The following is a 17,337-nucleotide window of genomic DNA, read 5'->3' as shown; positions in this document are numbered from 1 at the left end:
CTTTTACGGCGGCGGCGCTTATAAATCCAGTCCCCGGCTTTTGCGGCCTAGCTCCGCTTCGTTCCCGCCCCCACCCTGTCAATCAGGGTAGGGGAGAGACGCTGTACAATCAGCAGCGCCGAGGGCTGGAGCCTTATTTACATGCTCCAGCCCTCTCACTGGACACTGTGGGACGCCGGTTTCCCGCTCTGACTTGGGGGCACGCCCACGGCCCGCCCCTACTCACACGAGCTGGAGAAGGACGCCGGCAGCCATTCCTGCAGTCCGAGCTGAGAGATCGGACTCTGGGCGACCAGGCACAGGACTAGGGCGACCACACACCCGCTTATAGGCGGGCGGTAAGCGGCACCTGAAGTGCTGACCCCACTAAATACCGCAGTTGTCCATTTGTATTTTATGCTTACACTGCATAGGTCGCTATTTTTGGCTATATGCCCTCTTAGATGGCGACACATCAGCAGCAGGAAAGCAGGGGTGCTAAGGCACAGGCTTTCTATGCTGCTTGTATTGCATCTACTGAAGTGTTCATGTGTATTTATGCTTGTATGCTATACACTGCACTGTACGGTCGCTAGTCTGGGCTATTTTCGCCTAGAATGACTAGACTACAGCAGCAGAAAAGCAAAGGTGCTGAGGCACAGGTTTTTTCTATGCTGCTTGTATTGCAGGGGTTGCAGTGTTCATTTGTACTTATGCTTGTAGGCTATACATTGCACTGTATGGTCGATATTCTGGGCTATATTCCCCTAGATGGCTAGTCTACAGCAGCAGAAAAGCAGGGGTGCCAAGGCACAGGCTTTCTATGCTGCTTGTATTGCATGTGCTGCAGTGTTCATTGTACTTTATGCTTGCATGTTATACATTGCATTGTACGGTCGCCATTCTTGGCTCTATGTCCTAGATGGCTAGTCGGCAGCAGCATATAAGCAACTCAGGCTTTCGATGCTGTTTTTACTGCATGTGATACTGTTCCACGGCACTGTACCCTATTGTGTGCAATGCTCCCCTGGAGCACTTGGTCAGCCGGGGTCTCTACTAGACGTGGCCAAAGGAACCACCTGTCAACCCTGTCCAAGGACAGGGATGGAGTTGCAATGGGATAGAGACTTGCAGTCCGGACAGGCCATGGGCAATCTGGATCATTGCTCCCTGGCCACCCTCATTGGGAATAAAATCGGTGCTCCGAGGGGGGTCCCAGGAGGCTCTCTGTAGGATGAGGCAGACGTAGCTCATCAGGACTTTGATCCTGACAACGCTCTCAATCCGGATACACCGGATGGTGACGCCATAAGGAATGATCCTATAGCGTCCATCAATGGAATGTTGGATCTTTCTCCCTCAGCTCCCCCAGCGGAGGAGTCAGCTTCACAGCAGGAGAAGTCCCATTTCAGTAGCTCAAACGTAGATTGAGTATTTTTCTGGCCACGCTGACTTCAGAGAAGCAGTCCAGGAACACCACGCTTACCAGATAAGCGTTTTCTCCAAACGTATTAAGGATACACGTTATCCTTTTCCCCCTGACGTGGTCAAGCGTGGGACCCAGGGTCCAAAGGTGGATTCTCCAATCTCCAGGCTTGCGGCTAGAGCTATAGTTGCAGTGGAGATGGGACTTCACTTAAAGATACCAGATGGACTCTGGTTGCTGTCTGTCTATGAGGCTATCGGCGTGTCGGTTGCTCCGGCATTTACAGCCGTATGGGCACCCTAAGCTTTTCAGCTGTTCTTGCACAGCTGGTCTTGAGCATATGTACATTTGTGCCGCAGGGGCGTCCGTAACCTCGCAATGTCTGCATTGCGACTTACCCTATTAATGCTGTCCTGGAAGGACAGTCGAGGTTTCGGTCCTTCCCAAGCTCGGGCAGGTCCCAATTGTCCTCGTCCAAAAGAGCTGAAAAGCCTCAGAGGGGCTCAGTTTCCGGGGGCTCAATCACGCCCAAGGAAGGCAGCCGGAGGAACCGCTACCAAGGCGGTCTCCTCATGACTCTCAGCTCTCTCATCTCTCCGCATCCGCGGTCGATGGCAGACTTGCTCGCCTTTGCGACATTTAGCTGCCACAGGTCACAGACCGGTGGGTGAGGGACATTGTGCCCACGTGCACAGGACAGGGTTCTGTTCTCGTCCTCCGACTCGATTCTTCAGAACGTCCCCACCTCCCCACCGAGCCGATGCTCTTCTGCAAGCAGAAGGAGTGGTAATCCCTGTTCCTCTTCAGGAACAAGACACGGTTTTCCTCCAATCTGGTTGTGGTGCCAAAAAAGGATGGCTCTTTCCGTTCCGTTCTGGACCTAAAACTGCTCAACAAGCACGTGGAGGCCAGGCGGTTCCGGATGAAACCCTCCGCTCCGTCATTGCCTCAAGGTCTCAAGGATATTTCCTAGCATCAATAGACATCAAAGATGCTTATCTCCACGTGCCGATTGCTACAGAGCACCAATGTTTTCTACGTTTCGTGATGGGAGACGACCATCTTCAGTTCGTAGCTCTGCCATTCGGTCTGGCGACAGCCCCACGGGCGTTCACCAAGGTCATGGCGGCAGTGGTAGCAGTCTTGCACTCACAGGGACACTCTGTGATCCCTTACTTGGACGATCTACTTGTCAAGGCACCCTCTCAAGAGGCATGCCAACTCAGCCTGAATGTTGCGCTGGAGACTCTCCAGACGTTCGGGTGGATCATCGACTTCTCAAAGTCAAACCTGTCACCGACCCAATCACTAACGTATCTTGGCATGGTGTTTCATACCCTCTCAGCGCTAGTGAAGCTTCCGCTGGACAAGCAGCGGTCACTACAGACTGGGGTGCAGACTCTCCGTCAAGGTCAGTCGCACTCCTTAAGACGCCTCATGCACTTCCTCGGGAAGTTGGTGGCGGCAATGGAGGCGGTTCCGTTTGCGCAGTTTCATCTGCGTCCTCTTATTGGGACATTCTCCGCCAATGGGACGGGAAGTCAACATCCCTGAACAGGAAAGTATCCTTTTCACAGAAGGACTCTCTGCAATGGTGGCTTCTTCCCACCTCATTATCACAGGGAAGATCCTTCCTACCACCGTCTTGGGCGGTAGTCACGACAGACGCGAGTCTGTCAGGGTGGGGAGCAGTTTTTCTCCACCACAGGGCTCAGGGTACGTGGACTCAGCAGGAGTCCACCCTTCAGATCCATGTTCTGGAAATCAGAGCAGTGTATCTTGCCCTACTAGCCTTCCAGCAGTGGCTGGAAAGAAAGCAGATCCGAATTCAGTCGGACAACTCCACAGCGGTGGCATACATCAATCACCAAGGAGGGACACGCAGTCGGCAAGCCTTCCAGGAAGTCCGGCGGATTCTGATGTGGGTGGAAGCCACGGCCTCCACCGTCTCCGCAGTTCACATCCCCGGCGTAGAAAACTGGGAAGCAGACTTCCTCAGCCGCCAGGGCATGGACGCAGGGGAATGGTCCCTTCACCCGGACGTGTTTCAGGAAATCTGTAGCCGCTGGGGAAGGCCGGACGTCGACCTAATGGCGTCCAGGCACAACAACAAGGTCCCAACCTTCATAGCACGGTCTCGCGATCACAGAGCTCTGGCGGCAGACGCCTTAGTGCAAGATTGGTCGCAGTTCCGGCTCCCTTATGTGTTTCCACCTCTGGCACTCTTGCCCAGAGTGCTACGCAAGATCAGATCCGACTGCAGCCGTGTCATACTCGTCGCCCCAGACTGGCCAAGGAGGGCGTGGTATCCGGATCTGTGGCAGCTCACGGTCGGCCAACCGTGGGCACTACCAGACCGACCAGACTTACTGTCCCAAGGGCCGTTTTTCCATCGGAATTCTGCGGCCCTGAACCTGACTGTGTGGCCATTGAGTCCTGGATCCTAGCGTCTTCAGGATTGTCCCAAGGGGTCGTTGCCACCATGAGACAGGCTAGGAATCCCACGTCCGCTAAGATCTACCACAGAACGTGGAGGATATTCTTATCCTGGTGCTCTGCTCAGGGAGTGTCTCCCTGGCCATTTGCATTGCCTACCTTTCTTTCTTTCCTGCAATCTGGGTTAGAAAAAGGTTTGTCGCTCGGCTCCCTTAAAGGTCAGGTCTCGGCGCTATCCGTCTTTTTTCAGAGGCGTTTGGCACGCCTTCCTAAGGTGATGGGATCTGAACAGGGTACTAGTTGCCTTCCAGAAGCCGCCCTTCGAGCCTCTGAGGGAGGTTTCACTTTCTAGACTATCACAGAAAGTGGCTTTTCTGGTAGCGATCACATCTCTTCGGAGAGTGTCTGAGCTGGCAGCACTATCATCCAAGGCTCCCTTCCTGGTCTTCCACCAGGACAAGGTAGTGCTGCGCCCCATTCAGGAGTTTCTCCCGAAGGTGGTATCCTCTTTTCATCTTAATCAGGATATCTCTTTGCCTTCGTTTTGTCCTCATGCAGTTCATCGGTATGAGAAGGATTTACATTTGTTAGATCTGGTGAGAGCACTCAGAATCTACATTTCCCGCACGGCGCCCTTGCGCCGTTCGGATGCACTCTTTGTCCTTGTCGCTGGTAAGCGCAAAGGGTCGCAGGCTTCTAAGGCCACCCTGGCTCGATGGATCAAAGAACCAATTCTTGAAGCCTACCGTTCTGCTGGGCTTCCGGTTCCATCAGGGCTGAAGGCCCATTCTACCAGAGCCGTGGGTGCATCCTGGGCATTACGACACCAGGCTACGGCTCAACAGGTGTGCCAGGCAGCTACCTGGTCGAGTCTGCACACTTTCACCAAACATTATCAGGTGCATACCTATGCTTCGGCGGACGCCAGCCTAGGTAGAAGAGTCCTGCAGGCGGCAGTTGCCTCCCCGTAGAGGAGGGCTGTCTTGCAGCTCTAACATGAGGTATTTCTTTACCCACCCAGGGACAGCTTTTGGACGTCCCAATCGTCTGGGTCTCCCAATAGAGCGCCGAAGAAGAAGGGAATTTTGTTACTTACCGTAAATTCCTTTTCTTCTAGCTCTTATTGGGAGACCCAGCACCCGCCCTGTTGTCCTTCGGGATTTTTGGTTTGTTTGCGGGTACACATGTTGTTCATGTTGAACGGTTTTCAGTTCTCCGATGTTACTCGGAGTGAATTTGTTTAAACCAGTTATTGGCTTTCCTCCTTGCTTTTGCACTAAAACTGGTGAGCCAGTGATCCCACTGGGGGTGTATAGCCAGAAGGGGAGGGGCCTTACACTTTTAAGTGTAATTGCTTTGTGTGGCCTCCGGAGGCAGTGCTATACACCCAATCGTCTGGGTCTCCCAATAAGAGCTAGAAGAAAAGGAATTTACGGTAAGTAACAAAATTCCCTTCTTTTTTTTTTATGTGCCACAGGATGCGGCCGTATACCAGGATGGGGGATGTATAGCACGATGGGGGTATATTATGAGCAGGATGGGGGTATATGTGCAAGATGGGGGTATATGAGCAGGATGGGGGTATATGAGCAGGATGGGGGTATAGAGCAGGATGGGGCCATATGCCAGGATGGGTTACTGTATATAGCAGGATGGGGCCATATGCCAGGATGGGGTATATAGCAGGATGCGGGACATATACTGTATATACAAGGCAGGAGGATCATTACCAGGCTGGGGTACCTTAGTAGAGAATTTGGAGACATTACCTCCATAACAGTGTCAGCAGCAGATCCTCGCCCCATAACAGTATGTCATGACTCCCATTTTTTGCTTAAAATTTTATTTTTCTTATTTTCCTGCTCTAAAACCAGGGTGCGTCTTATGGTCCAGTGCGTCTTATAGTCCGAAAAATATGGTAAAAGGAGAAGATACATAGGTGTCTAAAAATACCGGAAAATAAAGGAATTATTTATAAGGGTGGGGTAGAGCAATATGCTCCATGTACCGTATTTTTTTAATTATAAAACGCACTTTTCCTCCCAAAAATTTGGGACAAAAGTGAGGGGTGTGTCTTAAAACCCGAATGTACTTAGCGGGGAAGTGGTGGAGAGGGGTAGCAGGAGGAAGGGGCAATTCGGCTGGGCTGGGTCTGCGAGCTGAATATATGCACAAATGCATCCATGACCTATAGAGATATACAGTATGTAGAATGGTGACTAATATACCATTGATAAATCTCACTGATGGCATCACATGTATGTACTTGGAGCAGTGTATCTATAATAATACCTCAGTTTATTTAGCAATTAGTGTATCAATAGCACTAGTAAAAAGTACATTGCATAAATATATATAAATTGCTTGTAGCATAGGCATAAATAGCAATGGTAACAAGTATTTATATAGATAAGCGGGTGTAGGGTGCTTGTAGTATGAGCCTGAGGGGGAATATAGTAGGCTGAATGTAAACAGATATAACCGGAGCAAAGACGTAAGTTACATACCCTAAGGTGCCGCAGCACTTATGTGATTGTATAACCCTGAACACAACATGTGGCCATTGTATTTCTGCTTTGAGCTCTTGCATTTGGCTGTGTTACCATTCTGGCTGGGTATGTGATGTTTAATGTAATTTCTATGCAGGTTTATGTTTGTGGGTGTCCGTGCTTTAACTGATGACAGCTAGGATACACTGATTGTTTGGGATCTAGCCAGAGAGATGCCTAGTGATCACAAAAACAAAGGGGCCGCATCCTGTACAGAGAACTGCTTCTGCGCTATAGGGAAAAATGAGTGTTGTGCAGGGGAAAATGCAGTGCCTCATCTGCTCAATTTTAATGAAAGCACCACTCCAGCGTGGATTTTTTTTTTTTTTTTTTTTTACATTAACCACTGGAGTGGTTCTTTAAATCTAAGTCCCCTGTCTTATACTCTTCCGGCGGCTTCATATTCTATCGCTGTCAGTCCGGTCAGTCTCCTGTGATCTGTGACCTGCCACCAGCTCCAATGTTTCATGGAGCTCCGGAGGTCACAACTCAATGCATCTCTGATAGACTCGTTCTGGCTCTCATAGAGATGCATTGGGAGCTTGTGATGTAACTTATGACTTCCGGCCACTTAAAAGTTAGTCACAAGATGGCGTCTTGGGCCTGGAGTTGCATCGGTAAAAGAGAAGCTGTCAGAAAGGGTGTATAATACCAAGGGCAGGGGGCTGACAGGCCCCCCCCCCTTCCCACGGTACTTTAATTGGTAGTTGTCCTAGTGGTACGTTTTCCACAAATCTGCAGTTGCACTCTTCCGATTGATCTGTAGTCCTGTTAGCACCCTTGCTTTCGTACTGCCATTTGGTTCATATTTACTTATTGTCTAACTTTTAGGTAGTGTAAGGCTATGTGCCCACGGGACTCTGTATCTGCGGATTTTTCTGCATTAAAATCCGCAGCTTTCCCCCGGAATCCGCACCTTTTCTTAGGTGCGGATTTTGCGTTTTTTTTTTTTTTTTCACTTGAATAGGCAAAATACGAACGAAAATCTGCAACAATAATTGACATGCTGCAGATTTTTCCGCACGAAAATCCGCACGATTTCCACTGCGGAAAAATCCGCAGCGTGGGCACAGCATTTCCCAAATGCCATAGAAATGGCTTTTCCGTGAGAAATCCGCAGCAAAATCCGCTCATTTTCCGCAGCGTGGGCACATAGCCTAAACTCGGAGTAAACAATCTTAGTGTGGCTCATGCTTTGATATTGTGCATTTTACACTATTCATTGTGCAAATTAAACTGGGTTTCTGGCATTTTGATTTAGTGAATCTTCCTATTCTAGATAAGCTTCTGAAAATATGCACGGTTTCCTTCAAGGGATTGTCCAGGTTTGGGAATAAAGTCAAGAGGCGCTTTGTGTCGACTGAATCCTGACCACATGCAGTGAAGTGCTACAAGTATTACTTGGTGTCGCCGGCGTGAGGTCGTGTTACCGAATGTATGTGGTTTGCACCCTTCCACTCACATTCTTACTAGATGTGCTGTTCTCTCAATTCAGCCTATTGAGAGAGGATGAGCATGTCTAGTCTGCACATGACCGCCCACTCTTTGGCAATACCAGAGAATCTTGACAGCATATACACTGCACACAGTCGGGATTCAGAAGTCTGCAGTCGCTTTCGTCCCAAGCCTGAACAACCCCTTTTATCTTGTTTTTGTATTTGCTTTTAATGGAGATTTTTTTTTTTTCTCTTTCTAAAACAGATGCCCAAAAGTTCAAGGCAAAATTTGAAGAATGTAGAAATGAAGTAAAGGAGAAGACTAAAGGTAACCCATTCCTGTGCATCACTTGCTGCAGACTCACTCTGTGCTCAGCCGCAAACTCCGGTTACGGCACTTTTTTCGTCTGCTATAGAAACACCATCGTCATCTGAATACTTTCTTTACTACAGAAAAGTTGTGATTGACGATGGGATATTGATGATGGTATTGGTGGTGCTCTAGTCTGAGTCCTCACTGACACTCATGTTTTTAGTCCAGTTTGTTTCAACACTTGGCAGCAGATTTTGACATGCATGATCCACAAACTATAAACTGCTCTTGTAGAGATCTGCTGGTATGTTACAGCACCACTCCAGCATTGTCCTGATTGGGGTTTTTTTCCAGCACTTGAGTGGTGCATCTAGTCAAAAGTTACTTACAATAGTTTTTTTTCTTCAGCGCTCTATTGGGAGACCCAGACGATTGGGGTATAGCTACTGCCCTCCGGAGGCCACACAAAGCACTACACTAAAAAGTGCAAGGCCCCTCCCCTTCTGGCTATACCCCCCCGTGGTATCACGGGTTCTCCAGTTTTCAAGCTTTGTGCGAAGGAGGTCAGACATCCACGCATAGCTCCACAGATTTTAGTCAGCAGTAGCTGCTGACTATTTCGGATGGAAGAAAAGAGGGCCCATATAGGGCCCCCAGCATGCTCCCTTCTCACCCGTGGATGGTGTTGTAAGGTTGAGGTACCTATTGCTGGTACAGAGGCTGGAGCCCCACATGCTGTTTTCCTTCCACATCCCCTTGTAGGGCTCTGTGGAAGTGGGATCCTGCCGGCCTCTAAGCTCTGACGCCGGGCTCCATCCACAGACCCATAGCACCTGATGGATATGGAGCAGGAGTACAATCAGGGACAAGGCCCTGCATCATACAGGTACTCTGTGTCCCCGGCAGGCACAGACACACTCCGGGCTGGCTGGGTGTTGTAGTGCGCCGGGGACCGTAACGTTGGAGTTAGTGTTCCTACAGTTTACTGGGGGACTTTGTGTTGTGGGAACGCAGCGCCGACCCCCACTGGACCGGGCGGCGCTGCTGTGACTTGTGGTGCGCCGGGGACACGCCGACCGCGCTTTTACGGCGGCGGCGTTTATAAATCCAGTCCCCGGCTTTTGCGGCCTAGCTCCGCTTCGTTCCCGCCCCCACCCTGTCAATCAGGGTAGGGGAGAGACGCTGTTTCGCAGCAGCGACGAGGGCTGGAGCCTGATTTACATGCTCCAGCCCTCTCACTAGGCACAGAGGGAAGCAGGCTTCCCGCTCTTAGTCAGGAACGCCCAGGGCCCGCCCCCCCTCCTCTCCCAGGACGCCGGCAGCCATTACATGCAGTCTGGCTAGAGGAAGGACGCAAGGCTCTGGGAGACCTGGACTAGGGGGCTTTTGGAGACCACACACCCGCTCTTAAGCGGGCGGTAAGCGGCATTTCAGCTGGCCCCTCTAGTGCCTCAGTGTGTATTGGTGTACTGTGTCACCAGATATATATATTTAATTATTTCTTGCACTGTAAGGTCGCTTCCTGGCTGGATACCCCAGATCGCTCTGAGGAGGCAGCAACATGTCATCCACAAAACGCAAGGCTGCCAAGGCTAGGGCTGTGTACACTGCGTGTGCTGCATGTGGGGCTGCTCTACCAGCAGGTTCCAAAGACCCCCATTGTGTGCAATGCTCAGATCCGGTGCTGCTTCGCCAGCCGGAGTCCGGAGGGGTAGTGACCCAGGCTGAGACGCTTGTAAGTCCTGCCCCGGTGTCAGGGACAGACTTTGCAGTTTTTGCTGATGGAATGTCTGTGACTATGGCAAAAATCCTTGAAACTTTGCAATCCATGACTGGGGCTCAGTCTATGGACACGGCGAGGTCTCTGTCCTCTAATCCCCCTCAGTTGGAATTAATCCAGACTGCAAGGGGGTCCCCGGCTTCCCAGGCTGAGTATTATGACTCAGATGATAGCCCCAGCCACCCTAAGCGAGCTCGCTGGGAAAGACCCTCAACGTCATCACACTGCTCAGGGTCTCCGCAATCAGTCGCCCTGTGATGCGTCTGAAGAGAGTGATCAGGAGTCTTATCCTGGAACCCCTCTCAATCTGGATACCCCGGATGGGGACGCCATGGTAAACGATCTTATCTCAGCCATCAATAGACTGTTGGATATTTCCCCCCCAGCTCCTTCTGCAGAGGAGGCAGCTGCAGAGCAGGAGAAGTTTCGTTTCCTCTATCCCAAGCGTAAATTGAGTGCTTTCTTGGATCACTCTGACGTCAGAGAATCAATCCAGAAACACGACGCTCATCCAGAAAGGCGTTTCTCTAAACGTTCTAAGGATACACGTTTTCCTTTCCCCCCTGATGTGGTCAAGCGCTGGACCCAGTGTCCAAAAGTAGACCCCCCGATTTCCAAACTTGCAGCTAGATCCATAGTTGCAGTGGAGGATGGCGCTTCACTTAAGGATGCCAATGACAGACAGATGGACCTTTGGTTAAAATCTGTCTATGAAGCTATCGGCGCGTCGTTTGCTCCAGCATTCGCAGCCGTATGGGCACTCCAAGCTATTTCAGCTGGTTTAGCAAAAGTGGATGCTATCATACATCCAGCGGCGCCGCAAGTGGCGTCCCTTACCTCGCAGATGTCTGCGTTTGCGTCTTACGCTATCAATGCGGTCCTAGAATCTACCAGCCGCACCTCAATGGCGTCCGCCAATTCGGTAGTTTTGCGCAGAGCCTTGTGGTTAAAGGACTGGAAAGCAGATGCTGGTTCCAAAAAATGTTTAACCAGCTTGCCTTTATCTAGAGATAGACTGTTTGGCGAGCCATTGGCTGACATCATTAAACAGTCCAAGGGTAAAGACTCTTCCTTACCCCAGCCCAGATCAAGCAAACCTCAGCAGAAAAAATGGCAGCAGAGGTTTCAGTCCTTTCGAGGTTCGGGCAAGACACAATTCTCCTCGTCCAAAGGGACTCAGAGGACGCAAAGAGTCTCAGATTCCTGGCGGGCTCACGCACGCCCCAAGAAAGCAAATGGAGGAACCGCTTCCAAAGCGGCTACCTCATGACTTCCAGCCCCCCCCCCTCCGCATCTCCGGTTGGGGGCAGGCTCTCCCGCTTTTCCGACATTTGGATGTCACAGGTCAAAGACCGGTGGGTGACAAACATTTTGTCTCGCGGGTACAGAATCGAGTTCAGTTCTCGTCCTCCAGCTCGGTTCTTCAGAACCTCCCCACATCCAGACCGAGCAGATGCCCTGCTGCAGGCGGTGGACTCCCTAAGAGCGGAAGGAGTAGTGGTTCCTGTACCGCCTCAGGAACAAGGGCGAGGGTTTTACTCCAATCTCTTTGTGGTTCCAAAAAAGGACGGCTCGTTCCGTCCTGTTCTGGATCTAAAGCTGCTCAACAAGCATGTGCACGCCAGACGGTTCCGGATGGAAACCCTCCGCTCTGTCGTTGCCTCAATGTCTCAAGGAGACTTCCTTGCCTCAATAGACATCAAAGATGCTTATCTCCACGTGCCAATTGCTACAGAACATCAACGTTTTCTACGTTTTGTGATAGGAAACGACCATCTTCAGTTCGTAGCTCTGCCATTCGGTCTGGCGACAGCCCCCCGGGTCTTCACCAAGGTCATGGTGGCGGTGGTAGCAGTCTTGCACTCTCAGGGACACTCGGTGATCCCTTACCTAGACGATCTACTTGTCAAGGCACCCTCTCAAGAGGCATGCCAACTCAGTCTACATGCTACGCTGGAGACTCTACAGACGTTCGGATGGATCATCAACTTTCCAAAGTCGAATCTGTCACCGTCACAGTCGCTAACGTATCTTGGCATGGAGTTTCATACTCGAGCAGCGAGAGTGAAGCTTCCGCTGAACAAGCAGCGGTCCCTACAGACAGGGGTGCAATCCCTCCTTCAAGGCCAGTCGCACCCCTTACGGCGCCTCATGCACTTCCTCGGGAAGATGGTGGCAGCCATGGAAGCAGTTCCCTTTGCGCAGTTTCATCTGCGCCCACTTCAATGGGACATTCTCCGCCAATGGGACGGGAAGTCAACGTCCCTGGACAGGAAAGTCTCTCTTTCCCAGACGGCCAAGGACTCTCTACAATGGTGGCTCCTTCCCACCTCATTGTCTCAGGGAAGATCCTTCCTGCCCCCATCCTGGGCAGTGGTCACGACAGATGCGAGTCTGTCAGGGTGGGGAGCAGTGTTTCTCCACCACAGGGCCCAGGGGACGTGGACTCCGCAGAAGTCCACCCTTCAGATCAATGTTCTGGAAATCAGGGCAGTGTATCTTGCCCTACTGGCCTTCCAACAGTGGCTGGAAGGAAAGCAGATCCGAATCCAGTCGGACAACTCCACAGCGGTGGCATACATCAACCACCAAGGAGGGACGCGCAGTCGGCAAGCATTCCAAGAAGTCCGGCGCATTCTAATGTGGGTGGAGGACACAGCCTCCACCATATCCGCGGTTTCATCCCAGGCGTAGAAAATTGGGAAGCAGACTTCCTCAGTCGCCAGGGCATGGACGCAGGGGAGTGGTCCCTTCACCCGGACGTGTTTCAGGAAATCTGTCGCCGATGGGGAGTGCCGGACGTCGACCTAATGGCGTCCCGGCACAACAACAAGGTCCCGGCATTCATGGCGAGGTCGCGCGATCAAAGAGCTCTGGCGGCAGACGCATTAGTTCAAGATTGGTCGCAGTTCCGGCTCCCATACGTCTTCCCACCTCTGGCACTCTTGCCCAGAGTGTTACGCAAGATCAGATCCGATTGCAGCCGCGTCATACTCGTCGCCCCAGACTGGCCGAGGAGATCGTGGTATCCGGATCTGTGGCATCTCACGGTCGGTCGACCGTGGTCACTGCCAGACCGACCAGACTTACTGTCCCAAGGGCCGTTTTTCCATCAGAATTCTGCGGCCCTGAACCTGACTGTGTGGCCATTGAGTCCTGGATCCTAGCGTCCGCAGGATTATCTCAAGGAGTCGTAGCCACAATCAGACATGCTAGGAAGCCCACGTCTGCTAAGATCTACCACAGAACGTGGAAGATTTTCTTATCCTGGTGCTCTGCACAGAGAGTATCCCCTTGGCCATTTGCATTGCCCACCTTTCTTTCCTTCCTGCAATCGGGGTTGGAAAAGGGCTTGTCGCTCAGCTCCCTTAAAGGGCAAGTCTCGGCACTATCCGTGTTTTTTCAGAAGCGTCTAGCACGTCTTCCTAAGGTGCGCACGTTCCTGCAGGGGGTCTGTCATATTGTGCCCCCGTACAGGCGGCCGTTAGATCCATGGGATCTGAACAGGGTACTAGTTGCTCTCCAGAAGCCGCCTTTCGAGCCTCTGAAGGAAGTTTCCTTTTCTCGCCTGTCACAGAAAGTGGCGTTTCTTGTTGCGATCACATCGCTTCGGCGAGTGTCGGAGCTGGCAGCTCTGTCATCCAAGGCTCCCTTCCTGGTGTTCCACCAGGACAAGGTAGTGCTGCGCCCCATTCCGGAGTTTCTCCCTAAGGTCGTATCCTCGTTTCATCTTAATCAGGATATATCCTTGCCTTCCTTTTGTCCTCATCCGGTTCACCGGTATGAAAAGGACTTACGTTTGCTATATCTGGTGAGAGCACTCAGAATCTACATTTCCCGCACGGCGCCCATGCGCCGTTCCGATGCACTTTTTGTCCTTGTCGCTGGTCCGCGCAAGGGGTTGCAGGCTTCTAAAGCCACCCTGGCTCGATGGATCAAAGAACCAATTCTAGAGGCCTACCGTTCTGCGGGGCTTCCGGTTCCTTCAGGGCTAAAAGCCCACTCAACCAGAGCCGTGGGTGCGTCCTGGGCATTACGACACCAGGCTTCGGCTCAACAAGTGTGCCAGGCAGCTACCTGGTCGAGTCTGCACACTTTCACCAAGCATTATCAGGTGCATACCTATGCTTCGGCGGATGCCAGCTTAGGTAGAAGAGTCCTGCAGGCGGCAGTGACACCCCCGTAGGGGAGGGCTGTTTTGCAGCTCTAACATGAGGTATCTCTTTACCCACCCAGGGACAGCTTTTGGACGTCCCAATCGTCTGGGTCTCCCAATAGAGCGCTGAAGAAGAAGGGAATTTTGTTACTTACCGTAAATTCCTTTTCTTCTAGCTCTTATTGGGAGACCCAGCACCCGCCCTGTTGTCCTTCGGGATTTTTTTGTTGTTTGCGGGTACACATGTTGTTCATGTTGAACGGTTTTTCAGTTCTCCGACGTTATTCGGAGTTAATTTTGTTTAAACCAGTTATTGGCTTCCTCCTTCTTGCTTTGGCACTAAAACTGGAGAACCCGTGATACCACGGGGGGGTATAGCCAGAAGGGGAGGGGCCTTGCACTTTTTAGTGTAGTGCTTTGTGTGGCCTCCGGAGGGCAGTAGCTATACCCCAATCGTCTGGGTCTCCCAATAAGAGCTAGAAGAAAAGGAATTTACGGTAAGTAACAAAATTCCCTTCTTTTTTTACTTACACGCTAGCGTCTTCACTTTTTAATCGGCACCACTCCGGTTCCATGGTGCCAATCTGTGATCGCAAATTCTGACTGCCAGAAGTCAAGGGTAATGATCACTAGCTCACTGAAAGTCTGAGAGATAGACTGAGGCTCTCATAGACTTGCATTGAAAAGTGACTTCTGGCTCGGCTCACTCCCGCAAACACTAGAGTCGGCTGGCCACAATCTGCTGGAAATTGACTCTATCGGTGGTGATAGAGGGTGAATATGGTGGCTGATGAGTATAAGACTAAGTGCAGGGGGCTAAGATTAGAAGCTCCATTCCAGAGGTAAAGGAAAACCCTGGAGTGGTGCTTTAATCCCATCTCCTAAATGAAATAGGCATGTTGACCAAGCAGAGTGCATGGTTATTGCAAAAATTTTTGAGGAGGCAAGCAGTGATGTAGTAGATTCCCTTAGACTGCGTTCCCACAATGTGTTTTTGACGCCGTGTTTTAGCTGTCAACAATGCAACATCTTACAGTTCCAGCAAAGTGGATGTGTTTCTTAGAAATCTCATGTCCGCTGTGCTTCTCTTTTGCGGTGCCGGTTTCAAATCCACAGAATGTCAATTTTTCCTGCCGGTACATGGAGTTTTCTGTGCAGATTTTTCCCATTGACTTGCATTAAATGCAAAAAATCCATCGATAAACACACATGCTTATTTATTGGGTTTTTGCAGCGGAAACGCATGTGATCTCCATCAAAGAATGTCAGTTTTGTTAACGTCAAAACGAGGGACTTTCAAAAACAAAACAACCCAAATAATTTTAGGTGCACAAATTCTGCAACATGAAAAACTCTCAAAGCTCATGGAGTTAACGTAGCCTTAGAAGCTGTGTCCTGCTCAGTTTCATCAAACAGAACTAAGGTTATAGAGTCGTCACCCACTTGTACATGACTGGTTTTAGGCCTCATTCAGACATCAGTAATTTTCCACAGAAGTGAAAACGGGGATTTTTTTTTATTTTTATTTTTTTTTAATATATCACCAATGTTTTTGATCATCTGTGTTTTGGTATGTTCGACAGCTTTTTCCATAAACGTTTCATCAGTAATTGTTTTTTCTTCGGCGCTCCATTGGGAGACCCAGACGATTGGGTGTATAGCACTGCCTCCGGAGGCCACACAAAGCAATTACACTAAAAAGTGTAAGGCCCCTCCCCTTCTGGCTATACACCCCCAGTGGGATCACTGGCTCACCAGTTTTCTGCTTTGTGCGAAGGAGGTCAGACATCCATGCATAAGCGCCACTGTTCAGTCAGCAGTAGCTGCTGACTATATCGGATGGAAGAAAAGAGAGCCCATATAGGGCCCCCAGCATGCTCCCTTCTCACCCCACTTGCGGTTTGTAAGGTTGAGGTACCTATTGCTGGTACGGAGGCTGGAGCCCACATGCTGTTTTCCTTCCCCATCCCCCTGAGGGGCTCTGAGGAAGTGGGATCTTTCCGGCCACCAAGCCCTGAGGCCGGGCTCCATCCACAGACCCATAGAACCTGCTGGATGTGGAGCGGGAGTGCCGTTCAGGGACAAGGCCCTGCAACTTTCAGGTACTCTGTGTCCCCGTATGGCAGGCCACGCACACTCCAGGCTTGCTGGGTGTGCTAGTGCGCCGGGGACTGTAGCGCTGTGCGCTGGGCTTATAGTCCCTGCAGATTACTGGGGGACTTTACGTGTGGGGACCGCCGCGCCGACCGCCCCTGGAGCGGAGGCGCAGCTGCGACTTGTAGTGCGCCGGGGACGCGCCGACCGCGCTTTTACGGCGGCGGCGCTTCTAACTTTAGTCCCCGGCTTTTGCGGCCTAGCGCCGCTTCGTTCCCGCCCCCACCCTGTCACTCAGGGACAGGGAGAGACGCTGTTCTATAGCAGCGACGAGGGCTGGAGCCTTATTTGCATTCTCCAGCCCCCTTTACTAGACACAGTGGGCGTTGGGTTCCCGCTCTTGTCTCGGGCACGCCCTCGGCCCGCCCCTCTCCTCTGGACGCCGGCAGCCATTCCGGCACGCAGAGCGGGAAAACGGAGACACTGAGCTACCAGCACAGGATTCCGGCGCCACACACCCGCTTTTGTGCGGGCGGTAAGCGGCAACTAAAGTGCTGACCCACTAATGCCGAAGTGTCCTGTTGTACTTTTGTACGGTCGCTATTCAGGATGCAGACCTAGAAACAGCAGCAAAAGATCAGGGGTGCTAAAGCACAGACTCTATATGCTGCTTGTCTTGCATGTGCTGCAGTGTCATGTGTCCTTTATGCTTGTATACTTTACATTGCACTGTAAGGGCTATTCTTGGCTGTCTACCCGCCTAGATGGCTAGACAGCGGCAGCAAACAGCACTGGTGCTAAGGCACAAGCTTTCAATGCTGCTTGGATTGCATGTACTGCAGAGTTTATTTTCATGCTTGTACATTCACTGCATGTCGCTATTCTTGGCTAATGCTCCTTGATGACTAGACAACAGCAGCAGAAAAGCAAGGGTGCTAAGGCACAAGCTTTCAATGCTGCTTGGATTGCATGTGCTGCAGTGGTTATTTTCATGCTTGTATGCTATACATTCACTGTATGTCGCTTTTCCTGGCTAATGCTCCTGAATAACTAGACAACGGCAGCAGAAAAGCAAAGGTGCCAAGGCACAGGCTTTCTATGCTCCTTGTACTGCATGTGCTGAAGTGTTTATTGTACTTCATGCTTGTATGCTATACATTGCACTCTA

General features: G+C 51.1%; 1 protein-coding gene and 1 non-coding gene across 3 annotated transcripts in view; both read left to right on the top strand.

Annotated features, from left to right (window-relative positions):
- Positions 1 to 17,337, top strand: part of RANBP1 (RAN binding protein 1) — a 42,593-nt gene that overhangs the window by 10,526 nt on the left and 14,730 nt on the right. For both annotated transcript variants that reach the window (XM_075320956.1, XM_075320959.1), the window contains exon 5: positions 8,092 to 8,154. In XM_075320956.1, coding sequence (XP_075177071.1) covers positions 8,092 to 8,154 — 63 coding nt within the window. The remainder of the gene's footprint in view (positions 1 to 8,091; positions 8,155 to 17,337) is intronic.
- LOC142258902 (small nucleolar RNA SNORA77) lies at positions 8,182 to 8,309 on the top strand. Its single transcript, XR_012727902.1, has one exon. It is a non-coding gene; the product is annotated as a small nucleolar RNA SNORA77 (small nucleolar RNA).

This window comes from Anomaloglossus baeobatrachus, chromosome 1, assembly GCF_048569485.1.
Source record: "Anomaloglossus baeobatrachus isolate aAnoBae1 chromosome 1, aAnoBae1.hap1, whole genome shotgun sequence".
Lineage (NCBI taxonomy): Eukaryota > Metazoa > Chordata > Amphibia > Anura > Aromobatidae > Anomaloglossus > Anomaloglossus baeobatrachus.
Note: the sequence above shows the minus strand (reverse complement) of the source record. Positions and strands in the feature narration are given on the sequence as shown.